Source organism: Stegostoma tigrinum, chromosome 2 (assembly GCF_030684315.1).
Source record: "Stegostoma tigrinum isolate sSteTig4 chromosome 2, sSteTig4.hap1, whole genome shotgun sequence".
Taxonomy (NCBI): Eukaryota; Metazoa; Chordata; class Chondrichthyes; order Orectolobiformes; family Stegostomatidae; genus Stegostoma; species Stegostoma tigrinum.
In genome coordinates, this window is record NC_081355.1 from 157,750,532 (window position 1) to 157,763,559 (window position 13,028).

The window sequence follows — 13,028 nt, forward strand, 5'->3', positions numbered from 1 at the left end:
GACGAAAAAAAGACATACCCTGCCTCTCCAGCCTCTTTAGATGATGATCTAGACCTTTTAAGCACTCCTGAGTGCTTTTGAGAAACGGTCGGGGTCTCGACTCCAAGATCAGTTTCAATAAATTTAAAAGCGCCTTCTTCCTCGTTTTCATACTTATCTCGCCGTAAGCCACGTAGAATTGGACCTCATTCGATCCCGGCTCCTCTGATCCATACAGATATTCATCACCACAAAACTCAACACCAGCGCCATCACCGAATGAGAAGGGCCTGTTGCTCAGGAGACAGTCGATATAGTGCGGGGTCACTTGGTCATCCAGGCGCCGAAGAAAAGCACTAATGGGGAAAGGGAGTTCTGGCCAATATTCGCCCAAATCCAATTTCCCACCATCTTCCCAGCTGAACTGGGGAGTCAATCGTTCCATACGCATATTGAAACCAAAGGTAGTGATCAGGGCCGGCTATCAGAGGGATTGGAACCGTTAAATACAAAGTCAGGACCACCATCCGCAATGCAGACTCATTTAGGGATGCTCAGCGCTTTTTGGAGAGGGAACGCCTTTGGATGCGTCAGAACTGCGTCAGGTGAACTTTCCGTCCAAATGCGATTTCATTTTTGTAAAGGTACTTTTTATACTTGTCAATTGACGAAGACGAGCGGCAGTACGGCTATTTTCATTGCGCAGAAGTATTAGTAATTAAAAGGAAACTACTTACGCATTTTATTTCTTCATGATCTGACTGAAGTCGGAATACCAGGGTTCGGCATTTTGATTTGGCGATTTAAAGTGTTTCGTATATACACAGCATTTATATTACCCAAGATAGTCTATCCACCGCGCTCGTACAGCAGGATTCCACATTGATCGGGTGATTTAATGTGTTATTTCTCTCATTTATATATGTATTTATACACTGTTATTTCGATGACCCAATACATTTTCAGTTTGTCTATATATTTCGATTAATCGAACGCAATAATAAAAGGTGTGCTGGGAGGGGTGGGAAATAACGAATCTGACTAAGCTGGACATTGCTGCGACATTTCGTCACCAGACATTTAGACCGGGTAACCGAGGAGAAGCTCAAAGTAATAAAATGTAAGGCTGGATGAACACAGCAGGCCAAGCAGCATCTCAGGAGCACAAAAGCTGACGTTTCGGGCCTGGACCCTTCATCAGAGAGCTCTCTGATGAAGGGTCCAGGCCCGAAACGTCAGCTTTTGTGCTCCTGAGATGCTGCTTGGCCTGCTGTGTTCATCCAGCCTCATATTTCATTATCTTGGAATTCTCCAGCATCTGCAGTTCCCATTATCTCCGAGAAGCCCAAAGGACGGGTTCCCGTATACTTGGCGTGACGTCGCTCTAATAGGCTCCAGTAACTTGCCTGCTTCTTTCCTCAGCCCTATGTCCAGTCGTCCATGGAGGTTGGTCATTTTGGAGAGCGCTTTCCAACACTACGATGGGTGCAGTGTGCGCGGCCGGTTGGTCAAGGGTTGCCACAACATTTACCGCTTCATAGAGCTGGTCCAGAGCGGAAAGGTAGTGGTGGGAGCCATGACTTCCGACAGAAGACACTTGCCCATGGGTGTGGTACATGTCCAATACAAGGTGACGCAGAGGGACACCCGCACGATGCTCGGAAACCCCAGAAGACCAACCAGGCCGCCGAGCAACACGTCAGAGGAATATGAACCCAAGACCCTCACGGAAGCTAACATTTGGACCAGAGACACCCTGTCAATAGCTGTCAGGGAGGCTTTTCAGGAGGCGTTTAACAGGGACCCTAAGAGTCCCAGGGTGAGGAGCTCTCTTCCATTACATGGTACCATAGATGCTTACTTTGAAGGCAAAGTATGTATTGGGAGACGCCCTATCACCTATGACATGCAAAATAATAAAAAAGTTCAGTCCTACCTGCCTTTCATAGCTCCTTCTGAAGACCCGTACTGGATGGCCTCTCTGTGCAGCGTTGATGTTGATCAGAGGGAAGTGTTTGTCAAAGTCTTTTATTTTATCCACAACGAACAGACGTTAATTTAACCGCTGAGGGATGATACCCTCGTTTACCGTTCCACTTTCCAAATTGTGTTTTTCTCAGGTATAATGTTCATGCAAATTATCATCTTTTCACTTTAATTACGCTCTCCGGTAGGAAATCAATCTTAGAATTACTTCCTACGGAGTGAAATTAATTCATAATCATAATCATCTGTCCTGTTCAGTGATCTAATTATTAGAGTTATCACATGACATCCATTGATTACTGTGGCATTGAGTGGTATTTATTAAGCATTTTGACATTTGATCATTGTTGATTCAATGCTTCAGTGTTTGGTGTCAAGTGTTATTGATATGGTGATATTTGGTATGGATTGTTAACCATTTGGTGTTGTTTGCCTTTGATGTTAGCTGTTTGACTGTTTATGATCAATTCTTAGCTATTTGATATTTATGGGTTTGGATCTCTTTAGCCATCTTGGTGATGTTTTGTACAAGTTGCTAGCTAGTTTGGGGTTCTTCTGGTGTGGATTGTTAACAGTTTTGGTGCTGCTTCATATCACTTGTTAATCATTTGATGTACGTTGGCATCAATTATTAACTGTTTTTGCTGTGGATAGGTGTTTGCTTACCATTTTGGGGAGAATGTTATGTCATTGTTGTCTATAGGCATATCCATTATTATAAGGCGGAGGTTGATTCCCCTCTGAGAACTAAAACTGACTCGCCCAAAGAGGAGCACCTCACCCTATAATCTGTAAAAGGGATGTGAAAAGTGATGTAATCTGCCTTTCAGCAACTTCTAGTGGTTAAACAAAATAAAACCCTGACACTCACTTCACAATCAACAAGTAACAATTTATTTATCTAACTCTAACAGTGAACAAATTAATTAAGTTATTAACAAACCAAATAAATCCCTTCTAACTGCTAACTATTCCTGAATAAAACAAGATTCTAATAACACAAATCCCACTTATGTAAAACAAAAAAATATAATTTAGTCTTCCAAAATTACAGCCAGGTTACATATCTTCCAGAATGTTCTGTACCTTCTCCATCAATTCTTCTGTCAGAGAGGCCTTCTCTGTTGATTCTTCTTAGAAAATATTCACTAGTTGTGCCATGGTTACCTTTGTTCTTTAGATGGTGCTTTCTCCAAGATATAAAGGAATCTTTGAGAGTCAGAAATTCTCTCTTGAGAGCTGATGGCTGTTAACTTTGGCAGATGGCAGTTAGCTCTCCTGTTTTTGTCCAACTGTCCCTTCTTTTATACTCTTGATGACATATCAATTTCTTACAGTAGGAAAGGTCCTAGGTTGTAAAAACCATCAGATTTAAATTTAATTGGATTTTGGTATCTAAGTGTCTGGTTCAAATTGATTGGCTAAATTTAAAACTTGCTGTATTGGTAAAACAGCTGCTTGGCAAAAACTGCTGCTTGGCCAGCTGACTGTATAACCTTTTGATACAAATGTTTCAATTCAGCTGCTTTCTGTGTATTCGCAAACTTTCAAGCTGCTGCTCACAGACATTTTGTTTTAAATCTCCAAACATATAAAAGCACACCATCTTTTAAAAGGACCACACAATGCTCAGCATCCCCACCCACCAACATTTTACAAATGCCAAATTCTAACTTCCTGCCTCCCAAACCACAAGTGCTCTTGTCCAACTTCGCAACACTATTGTAACACACTTCTGGCTGCTCTTCCACATTCTAGCATCTGTAAACGTGAGTTCATTTTAAGCTTTGCTGTCAGAGTCTTAACTGGTGCAAAGTCCTATTCTCGTGCTCAGTAAACTAAAATGGCTTTCAGCCAGGTAACACATTGATTTTAAAATTCTCATTTCTTGTTTATAAATCCCACCATGGCTATGTCCCTTCCTCCTGCTGTCACCTTCGCAACCCTATAATCTTCTGAAATATCTGTGTTCCTCTAACTTTGGACCCAATCCACAGCAACAGAATAGTGGGGGCAGATATTAACTCTTATATAGACAAGCTAAATTGGTGGACAAAGACTTGACAGATGGAATATAATATGGAAAAATGTTGGCAGCAACAAAGGATCTGCATATCATTTAAGTGGAGAAAGACTGCAGAAAGCTACATAACTGTGGGATTTGGGAATCTTCGTCCATGAATCATCCAAGTTCAGTTGGCAATAGGAAAAGTAAATTAAATGTTGGTCTTTATCTCAAAATAAATGGAGTATAAAAGTAAAGAGGTTGTGATCAAACTATATAAGGCACTGGACAGACCACAGCTGGAATAGTGTGAAGCTTTGGTCCCCATCTCCAAGGAAAAATATACTGGCATTAGATTAGGATGAGGTTTTATTGTCACATGTACTCAGTACAGTGAAAAGTTTACAAAAGTCGCCATTCCTGGTGCCATCTTAGGTACAAAGGTACATAGGTTCAAATCTTAGAAAAATAAACTAATAAGTGAAAAACTTTAACATTACAGCTCTTCTTAGTGTACAGCAGAAAAATAAAGAAATAGAGTTAAAAGTTAAACATTACAGTCATTCTTAAACTGTGGGTCTGCAGGCGTTCCACACGGTGTTTTTCCCATAAAGGCTTGCTCTCTCGCGCTGGACACGCTTTCCCCTGTGCTCGGCTAAGTTCCACCCAGGCTTGCCAGCTGCTATGCCACCAACTGCTAGTCAGGCTCATCAGCGGCTTCGCTGCTGATCTTTATCTGGGCTTGCCAGGCTTCACTGATGGCCACTGCCTCGCTACAGATCACTATCTGGGATCACCAGGTTTCATGTTGACCGCCACTTTGCCACTAACCACCATCTGTGCTCATGCTGACTGTCAAAGTCCTGCTCTGAGCTCCCCAGCTCTGGCCATGCTCTGCCACTGCCATGGTCTCCATGTCCAAATTGTCTCCAGAAGGTAAGTAAGAAGAATACTAAAAATTATTTTTTAAATGGAGAAAAGAAAAATAGTGGATGCATTGGACGAGACCCGGACAAAGGAGCCCAGACGCTGCCTACTCCACTGCTGCCATCTTTGAACTCTCTGGAGGCAGTCCAGAGAAGGTTTACTAGGCTGATACCATGTTTGCAGGCACTGTCTTGTGAGGACAGCTTGAGTAGATTGGGCACATATCTGTTGAATTGTAGAAGAATGAGAGACAACCTTATTGAAACATACAAGGTTCTTACAGAAGAAGTGTCACTGGACTCTGCTTTCTCTCCACAGATATTGTCATATCTGCTGACGTTTCTCCAGTAATTTCTGTTTTTGTTTAAGATTCTTAGGGGGCTTGACACGTTGGATGTGGAAAGGATGTTTCGTCTTTTGGGACAGGATCGCAGGGCATAATCTCAGAATAATGGGTTGCACATTTAAGACAAAGATTGGGAGGAATTTCTTCTCTCAGAAGCGAGTGAATCTATGTAATTCTTTTATCGCAGAGAACTGTTGAGTCTGAGTCATTAAGTAAATTCAAGGCTGACAGGCAGATTTTTAATCAGTAAGGAAATCAATAGCTATAGGGAAAAGACAGGAAAGTTGAGTTGTGGATTATCAGATCAACCATGATCTCACTAAATGGTGGAGCAGACTTTATAAGCTGAATGGCTAATTTCTGCTCCTATATCTTATGGGCTACGAAATTTCATCTGCCACTTGTCTACCCATTCCACCAGCTTTGAATGTTTTCTTTCATCTATCATTATCCTTCATATTTCCATATCTAGAGTCATCTGTAAAGCTCCCAATGTCAGCATCCAATACTCAAAGACCAGAAATACCATGGACAGATGCAGTTAAAACATTTTTGTATCCTTCTGTTATATTACGCCTTGATCAAAAACAAAACAGCAAACTCTTACTAAAGCAGTGCAGCATTTATATTTCATATACCAGCCAGCAAATGAAGAAAACTGCCAATGTTAGTGCCATACTGTGATTATTCTCTTGATTTATAATATTGGATGTTTAAAGTTTGTTGGAATTCACAATAAATTTTGACAGAAGAAAAACAAATGCATTGTTTAGTCAACATAAATCAACAGTTCTTTGTAAAAATGTTCATTATTGAAATTAAAATCTATTATGATCTTATTGAAGGAAGTAGCTAGTAGGCTTTCAGACCACATCCACTGTAATATGAAGATGTCCATTAAAAAGGTTAATGATATGGCTAGCCTTATGAATGGAGAATGGAGAAACCAAACCTTTTTAAAACATGTTTGCTAGTGTTCCAGTTCTTTGAAATGGTAATCTTTTTCAATGATATTCTGGAGTTATATATAGAATGCTATATGATAGCTTTGAGAATTGCAAGATCTACCTTAGAATTAAGTAACTTGTTCAAAAACTGATAACTTTTCTGAACACTTTCTGACATATCCAGATAATATCTGATGTAACTGGGTATTATTCGTCACCAGAGTACCATCTCGCATTTAAAGTTTTGACAAAGATCTGTAGCTTGGGTTGTGGGTGATGTTGTTGACTTGCTCACCGAGCTGGCTTGTTCTCATTCAGACGTTTTGTCACCATGCTAGGTGACATCATCAGTGGAGCCTCCGATAAAGTGGTGTTATTTTACTCTGCTCGGAATTTATACTGTCTGGTCCATTATGGTGAGTAGTGTCATTTCTGTTTTTGATCTACATGGGTTTGTAAAGGTGGTCCAATTCTATATGTTTGTTGATTACATTACAGGTGGAGACCCATGCCTCTAGGAATTCCCGTGCATGTCTATGCTTGGCTTGGGCTGCTATGGTTACCTGGTCCCAATGAAACTGTTGGTCTTCATTGTCTCAGTGTACCGATAGTGAGGAGAGTTAGCCGTGCCGTTTTGCTACTAATCGATGTTCATGTATTCTAATGGCTAGTTTCCTTCTTTTCTGTTTGATGTAATGTTTGTGGCAGTCATTGTGTGGTATTTTGTAAACCACATTGGTTCTGTATGTTGTGGGAATGAGGCCTTTAATCCTTGTAAGTGTTTGTCCTGGAACAGCTGTGGGCTTGTGGGCTACCATGATTCCTAGTGGTCTTAGGAGTCTTGTTGTCAGTTCCGATATTTTCTTGATGTAGGGCAGTGTGGCCAGTGTGTTACAGCATACTGTGTCCACTGTTGTTGTCTGTTTGGCAGGCATCTGAGGCTGAAGTTGTGGGGATATCCAATGAAAGTGAAGATTTTATAAAGGTGCTATTCCTCTTTCCTGTGTAGTTCCGGAGTGTTGCAGTGTGTCCTGGCCTGTTTAAATAGTGTCCTAATGCAGCTTTGTTTGTGGATGTTGGGGTGGTTGCTGTAGAAGTTGAGGATTTGATCAGTGTGGGTTGCTTTTCTGTACACTGAGGTTTGGAACTCCCGTTGGTCATATGCTCAACTTTAACATCCAGAATCAGTAGTTTATTGTTGTTTTCTTCTTCCCTTGTGAATTTAATCCCTGCGAGTACGTGTTGATGAGGTAGTGGGTCGTTTCTGATTTGTTGCGTTTAATAATGACAGATGTCTCTTCTATGTACCAGATGCACAGTTTAGGTTGAATGCGGGGGAGGGTGGTGTGTTCTTGTCTTTGCATGACTGCTTCTGCAATGAGTCCTGTGATGGGTGACCCCATTGGCGTATTGTTGATCTGCTGATCTAGTAGTTTAAGTATATTGTCATTGCTGATGGAGCTGCTGGTCTGCGTTTCTGCTTCTTCTATTAATATGGCCATTGTTTCTTTGGCTTGTTGGATATGGATTTGATGTGAATAAAGCTGTAACGTCAATGGATACCATAATCTCATTGTCGATGATTTTTATGTTCTTGAGGGTATTTAGGAAATCTTGGGTTGAATGGATGAATGGGTGATCTGTCGACTAAGTGTTTCAATCTTTGTTTTAGGTTCTTGGCCAGTTTGTGTGAAGGTGTACCTGGTAAGGAAACAAGAGGTCTGAGGGGGATGTCTGGTTTGTGTACTTTAGAAAGTCCACTGAAGCGGATGTGTTGATGCTTTCTGGTTTCATTCTCATGTTGTCCGTCTTGGTTATCTGTCCTCCATCCTTTGGTCTCTTCAGTGATCCTATTACCCAGCTGCAGTATTGGGCCTAATCTACACCGCCCTGAACACTACGGGCAATTTTGCATGGCCGATCCACCTACCCTGCACATCTTTGGACTGTGGGAGGAAACAGGAGCACCCAGAGAAAACCCACGCAGACACAGGGAGAATGTGCAAACTCCACACAGACAGTCCCTGAGGCTGGAATTGAACCCATTAACCTGGGTTATTAAACCACTTCATCAACAGCGTATTCGCAGGGATTAAATTCACAAGGGAATAAAAAACAACTATCGGCTTCTGTTTCTGGATGTTAAACTGGAGCGTATGACCAAAGGAGAGTTCCAACCCTCAGTATACAGAAAAGCAACCCACACTGATCAAATCCTCAACTTCTGCAGCAACCACCCCAATGTTCACAAACAAAGCTGCATTAGGACACTAATTAAACAGGCCAGGACACACTGCAACACCCCAGAACTACACAGGAATGAGGAAGAGCACCAATACAAAGTCCTTGCTATAAATGGATATTCCTGCAACTTCATCTGCAGATGCCTACTAAACAGACAACAACAGGAGGACACAATATGCCCTAACACACTGGCCACACTGCCCTACATCAAGAGCATACTGGAACTGACAACAACACTCCTAAGACCACTAAAACATAGAACATAGAACATTACAGCACAGTACAGGCCCACCAGCCCTCGATGTTGTGCCGACCTGTCATACCGATCTCAAGCCCATCTAACCTACGCTATTCCATGTACGTCCATATGCTTGTCCAATGATGACTGAAATGTACTTAAAGTTGGTGAATCTACTACTGTTGCAGGCAAAGCGTTCCATTCCCTTACTACTCTCTGAGTAAAGAAACCACCTCTAACATCTGTCCTATATCTTTCACCCCTAAATTTAAAGCTATGCCCCCTCGTGCTCGCCGTCACCATCCTAGGAAAAAGGCTCTCCTATCCACCCCATCTAACACTCTGATTATTTTATATGTCTCAATTAAGTCACCTCTCAACCTTCTTCTCTCTAACGAGAACAACCTCAAGTCCCTCAGCCTTTCCTCGTAAGACTTTCCCTCCATACCAGGCAACATCCTAGTAAATCTCCTCTGCACCCTTTCCAAAGCTTCCACATCCTTCTTATAATGCGGTGACCAGAACTGTACGCAATACTCCAAGTGCGGCTGCACCAGAGTTTTGTACAGCTTCACCATAACCTCTTGGTTCCGGAACCCGATCCCTCTAATAATAAAAGCTAAAACACTGTATGCCTTCTTAACAGCCCTGTCAAGCTGGGTGGCAACTTTCAAGGATCTGTGTACACGGACACCGAGATCTCTCTGCTCATCTACACTACCAAGAATCTTACCATTAGCCCAGTACTTTGCCTTCCGGTTACTCCTACCAAAGTGCATCACCTCACACTTGTCTCCATTAAACTCCATTTGCCACCTCTTAGCCCAGCTCTGCAGTTTATCTATGTCTCTCTGCAACCTACAGCATCCTTCGTCACTATCCACAACTCCACCGACCTTAGTGTCATCTGCAGATTTACTAACCCATCCTTCTATGCCCTTATCCAGGTCATTTATAAAAATGACAAACAGCAGTGGACCCAACACTGACACTTGTGGTACACCACTAGTAACTGGTCTCTAGGATGAACATTTCCCATCAACTACCATCCTCTGTCTTCTTTCAGCAAGCCAATTTCCAATCCAAACTGCTATATCTCCCTCAATCCCATTCCTCCGCATTTTGTACAATAGCCTACTGTGGGGAACCTTATCGAACGCCTTGCTGAAATCCATATACACCAAATCAACCGGTTTACTCTCATCTACCTGTTTGGTCACCCTCTCAAAGAACTCAATAAGGTTTGTGAGGCACGACCTACGCTTCACAAAACCATGCTGACTATCCCTAATCAATTTATTCTTTTCTTGATGATTATAAATCTTATCTCTTATAACCTTTTCCAACACTTTACCAACAACTGAGGTAAGGCTCACTGGTCTATAATTACCAGGGTTGTCTCTACTCCCCTTCTTGAACGGGGGAACCACATGTGCTATCCTCCAGTCATCTGGCATTATTCCTGTAGACAATGACAAGTTAAAGATCAATGCCAAAGGCTCAGCAATCTCCTCCCTGGCTTCCCAGAGGATCCCAGGATAAATCCCATCCAGCCCAGGGGACTTATTTATCTTCACACTCTGTAGGATTTCTAATACCTCTTCCTTGTGAACCTCAATCCCACCTGGTCTAGTAGCCTGTAACTCAGTATTCTCCTCGACAACATTGTCGTTTTCTAGCGTGAATACTGTCGTAAAATATTCATTTAGTGCTTCCCCTATCTCCTCTGACTCCACACACAACTTCCCACTACTATCCTTGATTGGCCCTAATCTTACTTTCGTCATTCTTTTATTCCTTAAATACCTATAGAAAGCCTTAGGGTTTATCCTGATCCTATCCGCCAGCAACTTCTCATGTCTCCTCCTGGCTGTTCTGAGCTCTAGGAATCATGGTAGCCCACAAGCCCACAGCCACTCTGTGACAAACACTTACAAGGTTAAAGCCCCATTCCCACAATATGCAGCAATTAGAATACATGAACATCAACCAGCAGCAAAACAGCACGACAAACTCTCCTTAATATCGATACACTCAAACAATGAAGGCAATCAGTTCAACTGGGACAAGTAGCCCAAGCCAAACATAGACATGCACGGCAATTCCTAGAGGCATGGTTCTCCACCCGTAACACAGTCAAAAACCATACAGAATTGGTCCACATGTACAAACCCATACAGATCCAAAGCGGAAACGACACTATTCACCATAAGGGCCCAAGACAGTATAAATTCCTAGCAGAGTAGAATAACATTGCTTCATCGGAGGCTCCACAGATGAGGTCACCTACAACGGTGACAAAACGTCGGAATGAGAACAAGATGGCTCGGCGAGCAAGTCAACAACCTTACTATCTCACATACCCAAATTCTGTCTGACATATCTGGATACTGTCTGACAAACCAGAGTTCTGTATGACATAACTGAGTATTATCTGACATATGCAAGTGCTGTCTGAAAAAGCTGAGAATTGTCTGATCCACCCAACTACTTTGACATATGTGAGAGGTGCACTCAGGTACTGCCTGATTTCAACCAACATCATCTGCATTAGGTAATTACGATGTTGAAGCCAATATGTCATGTCCAAATAACATATAACAAATCTTAGTACTGTCATGATGTATTTAAATTCTATATTACATCCTGTATTTATTGTGTAATCTATACCTGTACAATATAATGTTTTTACTGTATTGCATGTCCACCCATTAATATAATTTTACATGTTCAATTATTGTATGATGTATTAAATAAAGTATTACTTGCCTTAGTGTGAAGTTACATCTTAATCAAAATCAAGCAATTCTCAAAATACCCAAAATTGGCCTGACAGTACCTGTGGAGGGAGAAATAAAGTTGACATTTCAGATTGATGAGCTTGAATCAGAACTGAAAAAAATGTTAGAGAATTTTTCCCTGTCTACTCCATCCAGTTCGCTCATGATCAGCCTGCTCCTGGGCCTTGTGCAGGTGATCCAGGTAGTGGGTTGTTAGCAGAGTCATGAAATTCAAATGTCTATCTCTTTCTCATGGTTACACACATATCTGAGGTACATGAGGTTTCCTTAACAAACACAGAATTATTAATTTTTGATCAAAGATATTTCTTTGAAGATTCAAAACTGGTTAGTTTACAATATGGAGCTATGAATGTTCACTCTTCTAAATAACCCACAACACATACAGAAACATAGACACAGACACACACAAGTAGGAAAAGGGAGCAAACAGATTTTTTTCTGCGGGGATTCATTTTAGGAAAGAAATATTTTTGACCATTAAGTCTTCAACCTCAAAGCCGAAAAGATTAGATTAGATTCCCTACAGTGTGGAAACAGGCCCTTTGGCCCAACAAGTCCACACTGTCCTTTGGAGCATCCCACCCAGACCCATCCCCCTATAACCCACACATCCCAGAACACTACAGGCAATTCAGCATGGCCAATCAACATAGCCTGCACATCTTTGGACTGTGGGAGGAAACTGGAGCACCTGGAGGAAACCCATGCAGACTGGGGAGAATGTGCAAACTCCGCACAGACAGTTGCCTGAGGCTGGAATTGAACCCGGGTCCCTGGCACTGTGAGGCTGCAGTGCTAACCACTGAGCCGCCGTGCCACTCCCAAAAGGATAAAAGATATTCTGATGGGTATCAGTCTGACATTCTGGCATGTGCAGTCAGATGTAACCAATGTGGGCTGTTGTCTGAGGAAACAATATCAAGGAGTCTCCGATGTGTTCTTCAAGAGGAAAATCAGGTTTCACAACAAAGATGCTCCAGAAGTTAGAGAGCAGAGCAGCCTGTTTTTTGGCAAACATGCCAATAGAAGATTCAAACAACTTCCAAACTGTGGACAAAAACACTCCCTGATGTGCTCAATTTTTTTTATGCTTGGTTCGAGCAGAATGTCAGTGACATGGTGCCTCCTGCTCTGACAGGTATCAAGATATTCCCTGGCATGTCTCTGTCTGGCTTCATTGCGGAACCAGAGTTTGGGTTATATAGTGGGGAGCACTGTTCATTCTAACCTAGGCATTACCACTTCTGCAATCAGTCCTGATATGACGGATCCCATTGGTGTTCTGTTGATTTGTTTAAATATATGGTCATTGAAGGTGAAGTGGGTAGTGAGGCACTGGACCTGATATACAAACCACTGAAAACAGGGCCAGAAGTAATGCCAACCACCCCAGAAAACCGGGGCATATAAATGACAGGCTGGACAGCACCAGAGGTGCGCTGATGATGTTACCTAGCAGGGTAACGAAAAGTCTGCAATTGAACATACCGGCTCAGTGAGCAAGTCTACAACCTCAATAAGGATACTTATGTCAGGCTCATATTTATTGACT

General features: G+C 42.1%; 1 protein-coding gene across 1 annotated transcript in view; it reads left to right on the forward strand.

The window, feature by feature from the left end:
• The first annotated feature begins 792 nt into the window (after positions 1–792).
• Positions 793–13,028, forward strand: part of adck5 (aarF domain containing kinase 5) — a 159,566-nt gene continuing 147,330 nt past the window's right edge. Inside the window, exons 1-2 of the mRNA XM_059640587.1 lie at positions 793–869; positions 6,529–6,606. Of these exons, the coding sequence (XP_059496570.1) occupies positions 6,604–6,606 (3 nt within the window). The 5' untranslated portion in view covers positions 793–869; positions 6,529–6,603. The remainder of the gene's footprint in view (positions 870–6,528; positions 6,607–13,028) is intronic.